The sequence below is a fragment of the Pongo pygmaeus genome, chromosome 3 (genome assembly GCF_028885625.2).
Source record: "Pongo pygmaeus isolate AG05252 chromosome 3, NHGRI_mPonPyg2-v2.0_pri, whole genome shotgun sequence".
NCBI lineage: Eukaryota > Metazoa > Chordata > Mammalia > Primates > Hominidae > Pongo > Pongo pygmaeus.
The window spans coordinates 25,586,344-25,599,918 of NC_072376.2; the positions used below are offsets into that span (position 1 = coordinate 25,586,344).

At 42.5% G+C, this 13,575-nt stretch overlaps 1 protein-coding gene across 1 annotated transcript; it reads right to left on the reverse strand.

Annotated features, from left to right (window-relative positions):
• Positions 1 to 1,331: 1,331 nt before the first annotated feature.
• On the reverse strand, positions 1,332 to 13,258 carry CCKAR (cholecystokinin A receptor). Its single transcript, XM_054486232.2, has 5 exons — positions 12,921 to 13,258; positions 11,998 to 12,249; positions 8,410 to 8,671; positions 5,937 to 6,064; positions 1,332 to 4,948 (listed from the first exon to the last, which is right to left on the reverse strand). Exons 1-5 carry the CDS (start codon positions 13,030 to 13,032, stop codon positions 4,416 to 4,418), a joined length of 1,287 nt encoding a protein of 428 aa, XP_054342207.1. The 5' UTR covers positions 13,033 to 13,258; the 3' UTR covers positions 1,332 to 4,415.
• Positions 13,259 to 13,575: the final 317 nt, after the last annotated feature.

The following is a 13,575-nucleotide window of genomic DNA, read 5'->3' on the forward strand; positions in this document are numbered from 1 at the left end:
CATCGTCTGAGACAGGAATAATACAGGGTTGTCTCGGGAGAATAGAAAATTCCAGGCAGCAGTTTCACATGACTAGCAAAAGGAAACTGTTGAAATAGCCATAGAGGCTACGGGCTGATAAGACCCTGAAAACCAGGGTGTGGACCAAGCTGGCTAAGACTGACTGCATCCAACATGGCGCTGGATCTGACTAGATTTCACCTAGGACCTCATTATTCACTCATTAACATACTAAACACACACCCACCAGTGCCATGACCGTTCTGAGACCACCCATATTTGGTGTAAAAATGGGTGGCATCACAGATTTGAGAGATCGCCACCTTTTTTCCAGGAATCTTCATGAATATTCCACCCCTTGGCCAGGCGCAGTGGTTCACACCTGTAATCTCCTCACTTTGGGAGGCTGAGGGCAGATTACCTGAGGTCAGGTGTTCGAGACCAGCCTGGCCAACATGGTGAAACCCCGTCTCAACTAAAAATATAAAAATTAGCTGGGTGTGGTGGCAGGCGCCACCAGCTACTTGGGAGGCTGAGGCAGGAGAATCGCTTGACCCCAGGAGGCAGAGGTTGCAGTGAGCCAAGATAGCACCACTGCACTCCAGCCTGGGCTACAAGAATGAAACTACGTCTCAAAAAAAAAATAAAAATAAAAAAATAAAAAAATAAATAAATAAAAAGAAAAAAGAAGGAAAGAAACCCATAGAGTAGAGGTAGCAGCCCCAAACTCCATTGTGTGTCTCTCTCTTGAGTATACCCACACCCCCTTTTCTTGAGTGTGTACTTTTCCCTTTGCAATAAATCTCCATACTGTCACTATTTTCTGACTTGTCTTTGAATTCCTTCTTGTGATGGTGTCAACAGCCTGGACACAAGCTGGGGTTCAGGTCCCACCGGCATTTGGGGACCTCCTCCAGCCCACCGGCATCACTTTGATTACATTCACCCTCTTCCCACACACACATAAAGGAGGAGAGGAAAAGGGAGGCAGTAAATGCTCGCACCTAGAAGCTTGGATGGGGATACACCAGAGTTGGAAAAAGTCTTCTAGAAATTCTGCTGCCATGCCCCTCCACCTCCCCAAGAATGTGCCTTTCCTTGTTGGGAATCACAGCTGTGGACAGAAAGAGAGGGCGCCAGAAGCACAGGTGCACAGTGGAAGTCAGTAACAGCGTTTATTGAACACACAAAGTGCGAAGTACTGAGTAAAACACTGGAAGGAAATACAGTGGAGGTTCGACAGCTGTTGTCAGCCTCATGAAGGTTACATTTGATTTGAATGGTGGGAACACCGGTTAAGCATACACAGACGTGTGTAAACAAGCCACAGAAATACACACATGCTTCTTCACTACTACATGCTTATGATACGAGATTCCCACAGGAGCTGGGGTACAAGAAGCCACTGAGACACGCATTTTAATTGAAGAGCAAAGATACAAGTCTCCATCCCAGGGTTCAGGTTCTACCTGGCTACTCTGGGGATGAGTGGGAGCTACCAGAAGACACTAGAAAATACCAGAGAATGATGATGAATGTGTTTTCTTAGCTCTATTAGCCACTGTATTTCAAACTCAAATTAGCATTCTACTTTAGCATGATATAAAGGCAATTAACAAAGTACTACAATAGAATTATGTCAATTTTTAAAAAAAGAGTAAAATCAGACCCTCTTAAGGACAAAGATTCTAGAAGTTAATGCCTTTTAAAATTCTTTTTAAAACAAGCTTCCATATGTGAAAGACTTTACAATAAATTTAGTGAATAGAGGCATTTTACTACTCTGTATCTGGGAAATGGTTTTTGTTTTTATGTGCTTTTAAAAATTTTGTAACTTTTTTTATGTGCTTTAAAAATATTTTAAAGTAGGGTTGCCAGATAAAATACAGGATGTATTTTAGTGCATGAGATGTGGTCATCCTAAAAGCTATTCATTGCTGATCTGAAGTTAGAATTTAGCAGCTATTTTTAGGTTAACAGGCCTTTGGAACTTCCAGAGCTTCCCAATAATGGGGGGCCTAATTTATCTTCATTTAAATGCTAACACTGCTAGAAAGAAGAACTTATTCTTCTGGCAGGAAAATTGTAGATAATGTAGGATTTACTCAAATATTGGAGAGATTTTCATTTCTTACACCCTTTCTTGTCACCATTTTAGCAGTGCGTGTTTGAGTCAGTTGAATTTTTTACCTTGAAATCTTTGACTGAGGTGGCTAGTGACAGATAGTAAAATTAGATTGCAGTCTGAGGAAGAGTCTGACTTGAAATGTCCCCTGTACTAGTCACACACTCAATAATTTCTTCTGTTAGCATGTGACAATCCCCCCCTCCAAAAATGTGACACTCACATCTTGTCCCATTACATATCTGTTATGCTATTCATCATCACCTCTTGTGACTCTCTTTCCTTTTCCCCTTTCCACATAGAATTTTTTGGAGAATTGAAATCCTTGTGTGCCACACAGAACATCAGGCCTGGATCAATGGACGGCCATAACCCCATGGAAACAAGAAAAAGCAAAGCTCACTTCCCTGATGCCTAGAGGCATGAAACTATGAACGGTGGTTTTGTTTGTTTGTTGTTTGTTTCCTGTTTGCTTCCCACACTAGCAGGCAAACTCGCTTCTGTCAAATATGTTCATGTTAATGTGTGTAAGCGGACAGGACAATGTTGCTCTAAAAAAAAGTAAGAAAGAAGTGTTGGTAGACTGAACTGATACATACTATTCTAGAAATGCACTTCCTGGTATCTGAGTGTACAGCTTGTATCTTATTTGAGATTTCTAAATCAGAGGAGAGATATTTCAACACTAATTTTGCTAAGAAATGAAGTTCGCATGAAACTTTGTCATGAAGGAATGTAAAATTATAATACTAGCTGAATTCCTATACCCAATAACTATTCTTTTTTTTAAAGAACACCAAAGAGTATATTTATATGTAAAGAACATAATTTATGTTTGGGTTTACATTTATACATAAAGTTAGCAAATTATTAGCAAGCCTATAGATTGCATTTAAAGGCATGGACAGCTTTGACATTCAAAAGCTATTTGTTAACTGAGTACAAGTATGCCAGTTTTAATTATGGGCCTGATTATACGTGTTTCTACCTTTGGCCAGGTAGATGTAACTTACAATGCTCCTTTGTTCCTGGAGATCTTTTCTGGGAAGAAGGAAATGTAGATGAATATGAGAAATTGAGTTGAGGCAAAGAAGTCGTGAGGTTTAATATCACCATATAAAGGAGAAATTAAGTAATATATATATCATTAAAATAGAAAAAATATTCCCATGCACCTTCTGCCACTTAACATTCCTTAAAGTAAGATAGCATTCCATCCAGCTATTTGCCCTGTACTCTTTTCTCTTTAGAAATGCTAAATTCAAGGCTGGGTGTGGTGGCTCATGCCTATAATCCCAGCATTTTGGGAGGCCAAGGTGGGAGGATCACTTGAGCCCAGGAGTTTGAGACCAACCTGGGCAACATAGTGAAACCCCATCTCTACGAAATAAACAAACAAACAAACAAACAAACAGCTAGCCAGATGGTAGCACATGCCTGTAATCCCAGCTACTATGGAGGCTGAGGTGGGAGGATCACCTGAGTCCAGGAGGCAGAGTTTGTAATAAGCTGAGATGCCACCACTGCATTTCAGCCTGGGTGACAGAGCCAGACCCAGTCTCAAAAAAAAAAAAAAAAAAAAAAAAAACAAAAAAAAAAAGAAAAAGAAAAAGAAAAGAAGTATTAAGTTCAAACTTCCATCTTTCAGACATTGCTTATGCTATTCTGATGTCAACTAGCTTATGTCTCCGAATGTTCTTGGCCAACCTCAAGATGAAGAAATCAGGCTGCTGTCATACTCAGGACAAAATGGCCAGAGAGGGTTTGCTTCCTGTTCCCTTTGTGGTCACAATGAGGTGGAAGACTACAGCGGATACATGATAGGGTGATGGGCTCCCTGCAGGCAGAGCAGCCGCCACAATTCTGCATGAGCAGAAAAAGCAGAGCATGGAAATGTGTCACAGGAAGAGTGAGAGCCCACCTTAGATGTTCTAGAAGGTTTGAAAGCTCAGTAGGCCCCACATCTCCGTTTTGAACATGTGTTTGGCAACTCCATTTGCAGCATGAGCCCTGCTGGACTCCCGTCTCTGGCCTGCTGAGGTTTTTCTGATGGTGAGTGTTACTTAACATATCCTGCTTTGAACTGCCTAGAAACCAAGTCATGGCCCCACTGGAGCAGTGCTCTGGAATCCAGATGAAGGATGAAAAGCAGATCTTGAAGAGTTCCCACTGGAGATGGAGCCTTCCTTCTCTATCACCTCTGCTTCCTTCTCTTCCTCATCTCTTCTTCTGTTCTTCCTCCTCTGCCTCCTCCCCGCCTTCCTTCTGCAGTGGAGGGTCAGGGGACAGCTCACTGGGGTGGCGCTGAGGCACTCATATGGCTGTACGAGAACCTGGACAGAGAGGCTCCTGTGGTCCTGCCTTCCTCCTCCTCCCCCACCTCTCCCCTCGCCCCTGGGGGACCAGGATTGGGGCAGCAGGGGAAGGTGGCCATGAAGCCGAGGCGGAAGCGTTTGTTCATGAAGCAGTAGATGATGGGGTTGACGCAGGAGGAGGTGTAGGACAGGAGGAGGATGAAGGAAATGGGGGTCCCTGAGAGGCGGCGCTCTGCGGAGGCGGTGTCGTAGGCCCGCCAGGCGTTGGCGCTGAAGATGGGCATCCAGCACAGGAAGAAGAGGACCACGATGACGATGAGCATGCGGATCACCCTCTTCTTGGCCATCAGGTTGGCTGCGGAGCTGCTGCTCCGGATGCGGTTGGCCCTGCTGCTGCTGCCGGTGGACAGCTGCCGGAGCTCCAGCTTCCTCGGGGGCCTGGTCTTCTGCAGGTAACACCCATCGCTGTCCTCATATTTGCCGCTGCTGGTGGTGCTGGGTTTCCTTTCTGGGTGGGCAAGAGACATCACTCATTGTTGGGGATGGGTCATGCCCGCTAGAAGGCATGGAGCCCCCACTCCCCTCTATCAAGAAGGCCAAACCAAACAGGAACTGAGAAATGGCAGACAACCTGGCCTTACACTGATATGGGTAAGCATTGATCTATACTAGTTCTTCCTTTCAATGAAAAGCTGCTTAAAATGAATAAAATATATAATAAAAACAATATCTTATGTATGTAGGTTACAAGAAAAAAAATATTAAAGAATGAATATTCACACTCTTCTCCTTCCCTTCATTAGCTCCCCAGAGGGAAGGTTCCTGCTTGCTGGGTAAGATTCCAGATTGCTTTTATGATGAGGAATCTGGATAAGAAGAAAAAATCCCATGAAAACCAAAGAAGCTAGAGAGACTCAGTTATCTATGTAGTAGAGAGCTGAGTTAGGGCGTGGAGTGAGAAGGGAAAAGCTGTGTCAACAAGGGTGTCAAGGTCACTTTTCATGGACAGTGGATTGTAATGAATGGAAAAGGAGTGAGGCCTTGTGGCCACTGCAGGGTGAAAATAAAAAGGATGAGAGAGGTTGAGGAGGAGACAACAAAAAGCCAGCTGTGGGTTAGGAATCAAATCCCTTCCAGTGCCTTTGGAGAGACACAAAACAGGCTGGAATTACAAGTAGCTCTGGTTGTGGAAGGGGGTCTGTTTGAATACAGCACTACAGAACAGCTGGCACAGAAGAGGCCTTGGCTTGTTATTGGGTTATATGTGGGTTACATTACTCCACTCAGAATGCTTTTGAAAGGAATGATTTCCCCATTTTACAGATAAGAAAATGAAATACTGGGCCTATGACTGTGCTTCTTGACACAGAGTCTCATAAGAATACTTAAAAAATTTTCCAACAAACTTTACGTACACTCTGGGTATATCTATTTAAATGACAGAAAACAAGCTTTTGTGCTCATTTGGCATAAACACACAGCTACAAGATAGTTACCTTTAGCAGACTTCTTCTGGCTAGCCTCAAATTTTATTCCCTGGTAGAGTTCCAAAGAGATTAATCCATATGCCACCATCATCACAATTCCAGGAATAAGAAAGAGGATGAGTAACAGGAACGTGTGCCTAATGAAATCAAAAGAAATCCAATAACCAGCAACTTTAGGCCTTCAAACTCAAATGGGAAGGAATGAATAGGGTTTATGTTTATTTTTACTGGCCTGAGCAAACACATTAATTACTAGTATTTAATATCCTTGGCAACTTCATGTCCGGCGATTCAGTCATTATAAGTTGTTTACTTCTTTTCTTTTTTTAGATGAAGTCTCTGATGAAGGACTAGTTTAATTGGAAAAGTTTGGCATAATTCTGTGCTTGAAAGAAGTCTATGTATTAAAAAGAATGTAAGCTTTAAAAAATGAGAGTATGTGAATAGCATTTCAATAAAGCTGTTTTAAAAACCCTTAAAAATTACTTACATACATGGAGAATTTCTATGTGCTACATATAGGCTAAGCATTTTACATACATCGTTACATTTAACTCTCATAATAACCATTGAGGTAAGTGCTATTGTCTTAATACCTACAGCAGAGAGGAGGAAACTGAGACTTAAAGAGATTAAATAATTTCTCCAAAGTCACACAGCTGGTAGCAGAGGTGGAATTTGAACATCCAAAATATGATTCCAGAACCTAGAAGCTATGCTTTTAAGCATCATGGTATACCATTTGCCAAACAACAGAGTAATCAAATGCTTAGGCAGGGACAATGGAAAACTTTCTGGGTCTTACAAAACATGCCATCCTGGCTGTTTCCAACCCATAAGCAGCTCAAACATTTACATGGGCGTCCATTCTCCATGACCCCCTGAGGCTAGCATAGTGGCATCACCATTCTAGTGCCTGGCTGGGTAGAGCTATGCTTTCTCTAAACATCTTTGATTCCTGAAGAATCACAGCCTCCTTCTTTATGAGTCTGGCCCCTAAATCACTTCTGCAGTCTGGCATGTGTGAGGTTACACGATTAGGCCATAAAATTGTCAGAGGCTCATGGTGGCTGGGCCATTTCTCATTTCAATTTGACATGTTTTGATAAGATTCCTTTTCAAGCCTTGGAAATATTCCTCTCATTTGCAACGTAATTCCTTTGTGTGTGTGCTACTTCGTTGAAATGAAAGGAGGAAAGCAAAAAAAGCAGAGATGATCTCAGTTTGGGGCTGTTACTCAATGTCTAGTTCCCTGCTTCTAAAACATCCCTGGAATTGGTAAATATAATACCTTGCAATTTGTGTAGCCTTTTTTATAATGACATTTTTATGAACATATTCTCCTTCGTATCTTACAGCCACCCAATGAGGTAGATTTTTAAAATATCCACATTTTTAACTCCTTATAGAGATAAGGAACCTGACATTCAGAGAGCCTATGTGAATTTGCCCAAGGTGCCTAGTTAGTAAGCAAAGGAACCAGTATTAGAATCTTGCGTTTCTATTTCTGGTAAAATGTTCTGGGTAAGTACCAGAGCTGCTGCAGCTCTAAGAAAAACCATGTGGGATTTGGGACTCATTCCCTTCTCTGTCTTAATTCGTTAGAAAATCATTGCCAGGTGCAGTGGCTCATGCCTGTAATTCTAGCACTTTGGGAGGCCAAGGCGGGAGGATCACTTGAGCCTAAGAATTCAAGACCAGCCGAGGCAATATAGTGAGACCCAATCTCTATTTTAAAGTAAAAATTTTATTAAATAAAAGAAGGCCAGGCGTGGTGGCTCATGCCTGTAATCCCAGTACTTTGGGAGGTCGAGGCGGGTGGATGACCTGAGGTCAGGAGTTCGAAACCAGCCTGACCAACATGGAGAAACCCCACCTCTACTAAAAATACAAAAAAATTAGGCGGGTATGGTGGTGCATGCCTTGTAATCCCAGCTACTCAGGAGGCTGAGGCAGGAGAATTGCTTGAACCCAGGAGGCAGAGGTTGTGGTGAGCCGAGATCACACCATTGCACTCCAGCCTGGGCAACAAGAGCAAAATTCTGTCTCAAAAAAAAAAAGAAAAGAAAGAAAATCATAGCTCTACAATTAATCAGCCTAACCCTCCACTACAGCATTTAGAAGCATACTGCATAATGATTAAGCACAGAGCCTCTGCCTCTTCCTTAGGTTTGTGAATTGGGAAACTTAACCTTTCCAAGTCTCAGTTTCCTCAACTGCAAAACGGACACAATAATAATAACACCTATCTTAGAGTGTTTTCAGAGGATTGATTGAATGAATATATGCATGGCATTTAAAACAGAGCTCACCAGCTAAGTGTTTGCTATTGTGATTATCCTAGAACAAGGCTAGAAAGACCTTCTCAAAACGTCTCCAGGAAACTGATCCCCCAACCACTCTGGGCAAGGCATCTCAGTTTTTCATAATATTGCAAAATTACATCAAGTTGTATTTTTAAAAATAAACAATGCAACCTTACCAGGACTGCTGCATAACATCATTTGGCAGTAGAAAGCGGCACATATTCGCGGTCTGGTTATTATTTTTGGTAAAAGGCACCAAGTTGCTATAAATGGGGTACGGAGTCATGATGGTAAAGGAAAGGCACCAGGTAGCAGCAATCACCTTCAAAGCATGGGATTTTGTTTGCCAGACCCGGGACTGTAAGGGTTTGCAAATCGCACCATATCTCTCTAGAGATATGGCTACCAGATTAAAGGTAGATACACTCACAGAGGTGCCTGGGAAAGGAACAAAGAAGCCGGTTATGTTGACTCTGAAATCCAAAGTTTATTTGCACATTAGCTTGAATATATCTGATCTGCACAGGTTTGATATCAAAGGAAAACGCTTGGAAGGTAAAGAAATATTGTGTATGTATATTTTTAAAAGATGATTTATTCTCAGCTTTGTTTCAGAAAGGGTTTAAGGCAGTTAAAGAAATGGATTTGTAAATACATCTCATTGCCAATTTTTAATAAGTTTATTGAGCTTTGATTACCACCTAACACCTGCTTAGCCTCAAGGTGCTCATTAATTAATAACCAAGGGGATGAAATTTGTTCTTGCCCCCACAGAAGAGGTTTCTCTAAAATCTGAAGAAAAGCTCTAATTTTGAGTATGGTCTGCATAGTTAAGATGATTTTAAAAACCCAAGATTGTCAAGGGCTCTGTGACCCTGAAAGGTCACTGTGATCTGAGCCGGAGGCATGAAGGTTTTTTCTAAAAATTTTAGTACATACTGTTCTTAATAGTGAAACAATCTATATTTCAAAATGCAGCTTTTTGAAAAAATAAGTAGTAAAAAAGATGAGGGAAAATGCCCCTACAGTAACTAAAGATTTCTCTGGGTGGGGGACTAAAGTCTCCTGTCTTATTGTTTTTGTTTTACTGTATTTTGTAGAATGAGCAAGCATCACCATTACGGTGAGGAAGATATCAAATGCACCTCATTTAAAATCATGTATTTCTTGGCTTGGTGCGGTGGCTCATGCCATTAATACCAACGCTTTGGGAGTCCGAGGCAGGCAGATCACTTGAGGTCAGGAGTTTGAGACCAGCCTGGCCAACATGGTGAAACCCCATCTCTACTACAAATACAAAAATTAACCAGGCATGGCTGCACATGCCTGTAATCCCAGGTACTTGGAAGGCTGAGGCAGAAGAATCGCTGGAACCTAGGAGGCCAAGGTTGTAGTGAGCCAAGATCGCACCACTGCACCCCAGCCTGGGCGACAGAGCGGCACTCCATCTCAAAAATAAAATAAAATAAATCATGTACTTCTTGGTCTTAGATGGCCTATGGAAAAAAAAATTAAAATAAAAAATAAATAAAATCATGTGCTTTGTCATTGCCCAAAAAGCTTAACTTCCATTATTTTTGTATTTGTATATGCATACTTATTAAAATGTCCTATTAGTCCCTTAAAATTCCCTGTAGAGTCCTTCTGCTATAAATTCTGTCAATTCTTCTGAATATCTCTTACCAAGATTTCTTAAACCTCAGAATTAATATAAATTTGGGAGCAGAGGTCCTGAAACTGGGATCCTTAGATTCTCCTTATTCTTATGGATATAAACTAATGCTCTGAAACTATATCCAAAAATGTCATTTTTCTAGGGAGCCTAGCTCTAGCTTTCCTTAGAGTCTTAAAAAAGTCTATGACCCCCAAACCATTAACTAAAAACTCATGTTCTGGGGATAGGATTTGCTGTGTTTTACTGGATTTTACCCTAAAGAGTTGATGACATTTAGAGTCAAGAGTATAGCCCAAAACTCTCTAAGACTCAGTTCTGCATAATGGATCGTCAATAACTATAAACTCACTGGCAGGCAAGCATTCTTTTTCTTTTTGCTACAAATTAGGAGCTAATGAATGTTAATTATTAGTATTGAGGAGACTGCAAAATTAAGAGAACAGCCTAAATTATTGGAATTAAAAATCCAACAAAATTATTATGCTATTGCAAATCCTTTCAGAATGATGTTGCTTTTCTTTTACCCAATAAAATATTTTTTATGCAGTTGAAATTTACATAACATAAAATTAAACATTTCAAACTGAACAACTCTGTGGCACTCACCATGTTTTCCCACCATGAAAACACTCATTTAAAATCTCGGTTCACATTCTCTGGTTAAGGTTCCCAAATAGTATTACCAGAAGGTATATATGGATGGGCCTCGGATGTCTACAGTGCTAGTTATTATTATTGCTTCCTTATTTAACAATGATCTTTTTCCTTTGTAAGTTTTGCCTTTTTTTTTTTTTTTTGCAGAGGACTTGGACATGGATTGACACATTCTTGGTTTTTGGTGGCATGAGGGTCAGTAATTCACCATCATTTTGTGAGTGCAGAATCCCACTTCCTCAATTGGGGAAAATGAAGACTTTTAAAGCTTTCTGGTCATTAAAGACTGCCCTAGCCTAACTCAGTTCTGCATATTCTGCAAGGCTTGGGTCAGAACAAGAAATAACTCCCTTCTTATTTCCCATCTCTGCCCTTCTCCCAACTAATTCTCAGAAAGGGCAAGGGACTAGGCAATCTGGCACCCAGAGGGGACCAAGAAATGTGTTTTTGTTCAACTTCAAGAGAACCACAGCAGTTGGCAAAGTGAAGTAGCATGCTCACCACTGTGTGGCTACTAATCTGGACTCAAATCCCAGCTCTGTCGCTTACCATCTGTGTGGTTTTAGGCACATTGTGGACCTCTCTGTGCCTCTGTTTCCTCCTTAGTGAGACAAGGAAGAATCATTGCATTTACTTCATAGAGTGGTTGGGAGATAAGGTAAGATCATGGAAGGCAAAGCACTTAGTACCACATCGGGTGCATAAAAGCAGTAAAAAAATTTAGCTCTTACGATTTTCATTATCATCATTTTTGTTTGGCATAAGCAAAGAGCTACATATCTCAGCCAATCAGGGTCAGCTTAGCGACCCCATAGTCCCCAGGAGCAAATTCAACTTCTCATCTAGGGGCAGAGACCTCTCTCTCTTTCTGCCAGAGATGGCCCCAGCTTTGGGGAGAACAGGCTGGGAAGTGAATCCTGAGAAGAGAATCTGGAACTGTGATAGAACTGGTTTTCAAATAGCCGCTGTTCCCTAAGAAAACAAAAGGAACAACTGCAAAGAACCCTCCTCCATCGTCCTCACCCTCCCTAGAAGCCAGGACCCAAGTTGGGTATAGATCAGGACACAGTCAACAGCTTCCAGAAAGGGATAGAGCAACTTAAAGTCACTTTTGACTTCAAACAGAAGCAAGCAAGTCCCTCTTCCCTTCAAATAGAAGTAAGCAAAATCAACTGCCCCTGTGTTTTCCTATCAATTTATTTTACTCTTAGAAACTGACCTCCGACATGGATGATGGGGACCGACTTGTGGGGAACGTATAAGGATGATTGTCAAGCCAGCACCAATGTCCTTGCACACAGCCATGCACAGCCTGATGTTCTGTGATTCAGCCCTCAGCAGGGCTCCTTTGCTGTGATTGTCAGAGGTTTGGGAAGGTGTGGGGCTGAGTGGGGTCTGGGGCAAGCTCCAGAAAGAGTCACCAGCAGCAACTTACCCATGAAGTAGGTGGTGGTCTTGCAAACCGCGCTCCCGAAGATGAAATCCTTGAGCAGATTGGGGATGAGGTTGAACGGCATGCAGAAGAGACAGAGCATGAGGTCGCTGACAGCCAGGGAGAGGAGGAAGATGTTGGTGACCGTCCGCATCCGCTTGTTCCGAATCAGCACGGTGATGACCAGCGTGTTTCCCAGCACGCTGAGCAGGAATATCAAGGAGTACAAGAGAATCTGCACCGCTGGCTGCCACTCTGCAGAGAGTAACAGGAGCAAGACGGAGGGATGGAGGTGATGAGAACGGAATGCTAAAACCGAAGCCAAGGGTGAATTCCTGCTGATTTACCCCCCACCGGGGTGTACATCACTGGACCCACGACTCCTGTCACGACAACATTTTGCAGAAACAAATTGAGGAAAGCAGAGACTGAATTATTTTGTTTTTAGAAGGTTGGTTTGTTAGAGGATCACTCAGGGAACCACTTTTCCTTAAGAACAAAGCTCCTCAAGTGAACAGTGATGACTTTCTTTCCTGGCTGCTAAGCATTATTTCACTTTAATCACTTCATGCTGGGTTCCCCCCCAAGAAAAGAAAACAGCTGCATGGTGACAACACCTTTTCTGCTGTGCTTGTAAGTTCAGGCTTTGACACTTGTACTCCCTCTTGCTTCACTCAGTTTTTCCTCCCCTGCTTTTGTTCCCCCAAGTCCTGTTCATGAATGCCCAACTCTCCCATGGGGAACAATAAGAATATTTGACTCTATTCTGCTTTTTAATCTCTTCTCCAAACTTCTGAACATATGACTTTATCTAGCCTTGTCTCACAATGACTTGGTTATATATATTTTTTATCAGCCTTGCCTTTGCTGATTTCTCCCACAACTCAATAGTTTCCTGAATTAAAATAACAGCTTCCGACACTTACCTTTGGAAGGACGGGGCTGATCCAAGCAGAAAAGCGTCTCATTTTCGAGCCCGAGTTCGCAGGGAGGAGTGATGTTGCTTCCATTCACAAGAAGGCTGTCAACCACATCCATCCTTGCCTGCTGCTTTCCACCAAATGCTGGAGAGCTGGTGAATTGCTCACTCCCGGCTCATTCCTCTAATGACCGAAGCGTCTCCCAGATGCAACCTGCCGTGGAGGAGCAGGGAGGGAGTAATTTCCAGGTGTGGGCTTTTTCAGCCATTCCTAAAGGCGACTTGAGTTCACCACACTCACTCCAGCTGGGCAAGCATTTGCACTCCTGTTGTGGAAAAGGCAGTGAGCGCAAGCCAAGCCCTCTCCACCTTCACCCCCGCCCCACCACCCCCCGGTCCTTTCCTGGGCCAGTCTTAGGGCCCTGAGTACAGACAGCCTGGCTACCCGTTAACCATTCTCAGAGTGTGGCTGCTTTTATACACACATGTGTACACATGCACGGACACACACACACACACAGGCTTCCCCAGTACTCCCCTGTATAGGAACCCGTCACCATCCCAGACATATGCAGAAGAAAGCCCAAACCGGCTGTGTGAGACAGGAGCAATTAACATGGTAACAGATCCGATAATGCAGACCATCAGGCCTAAAGAACACG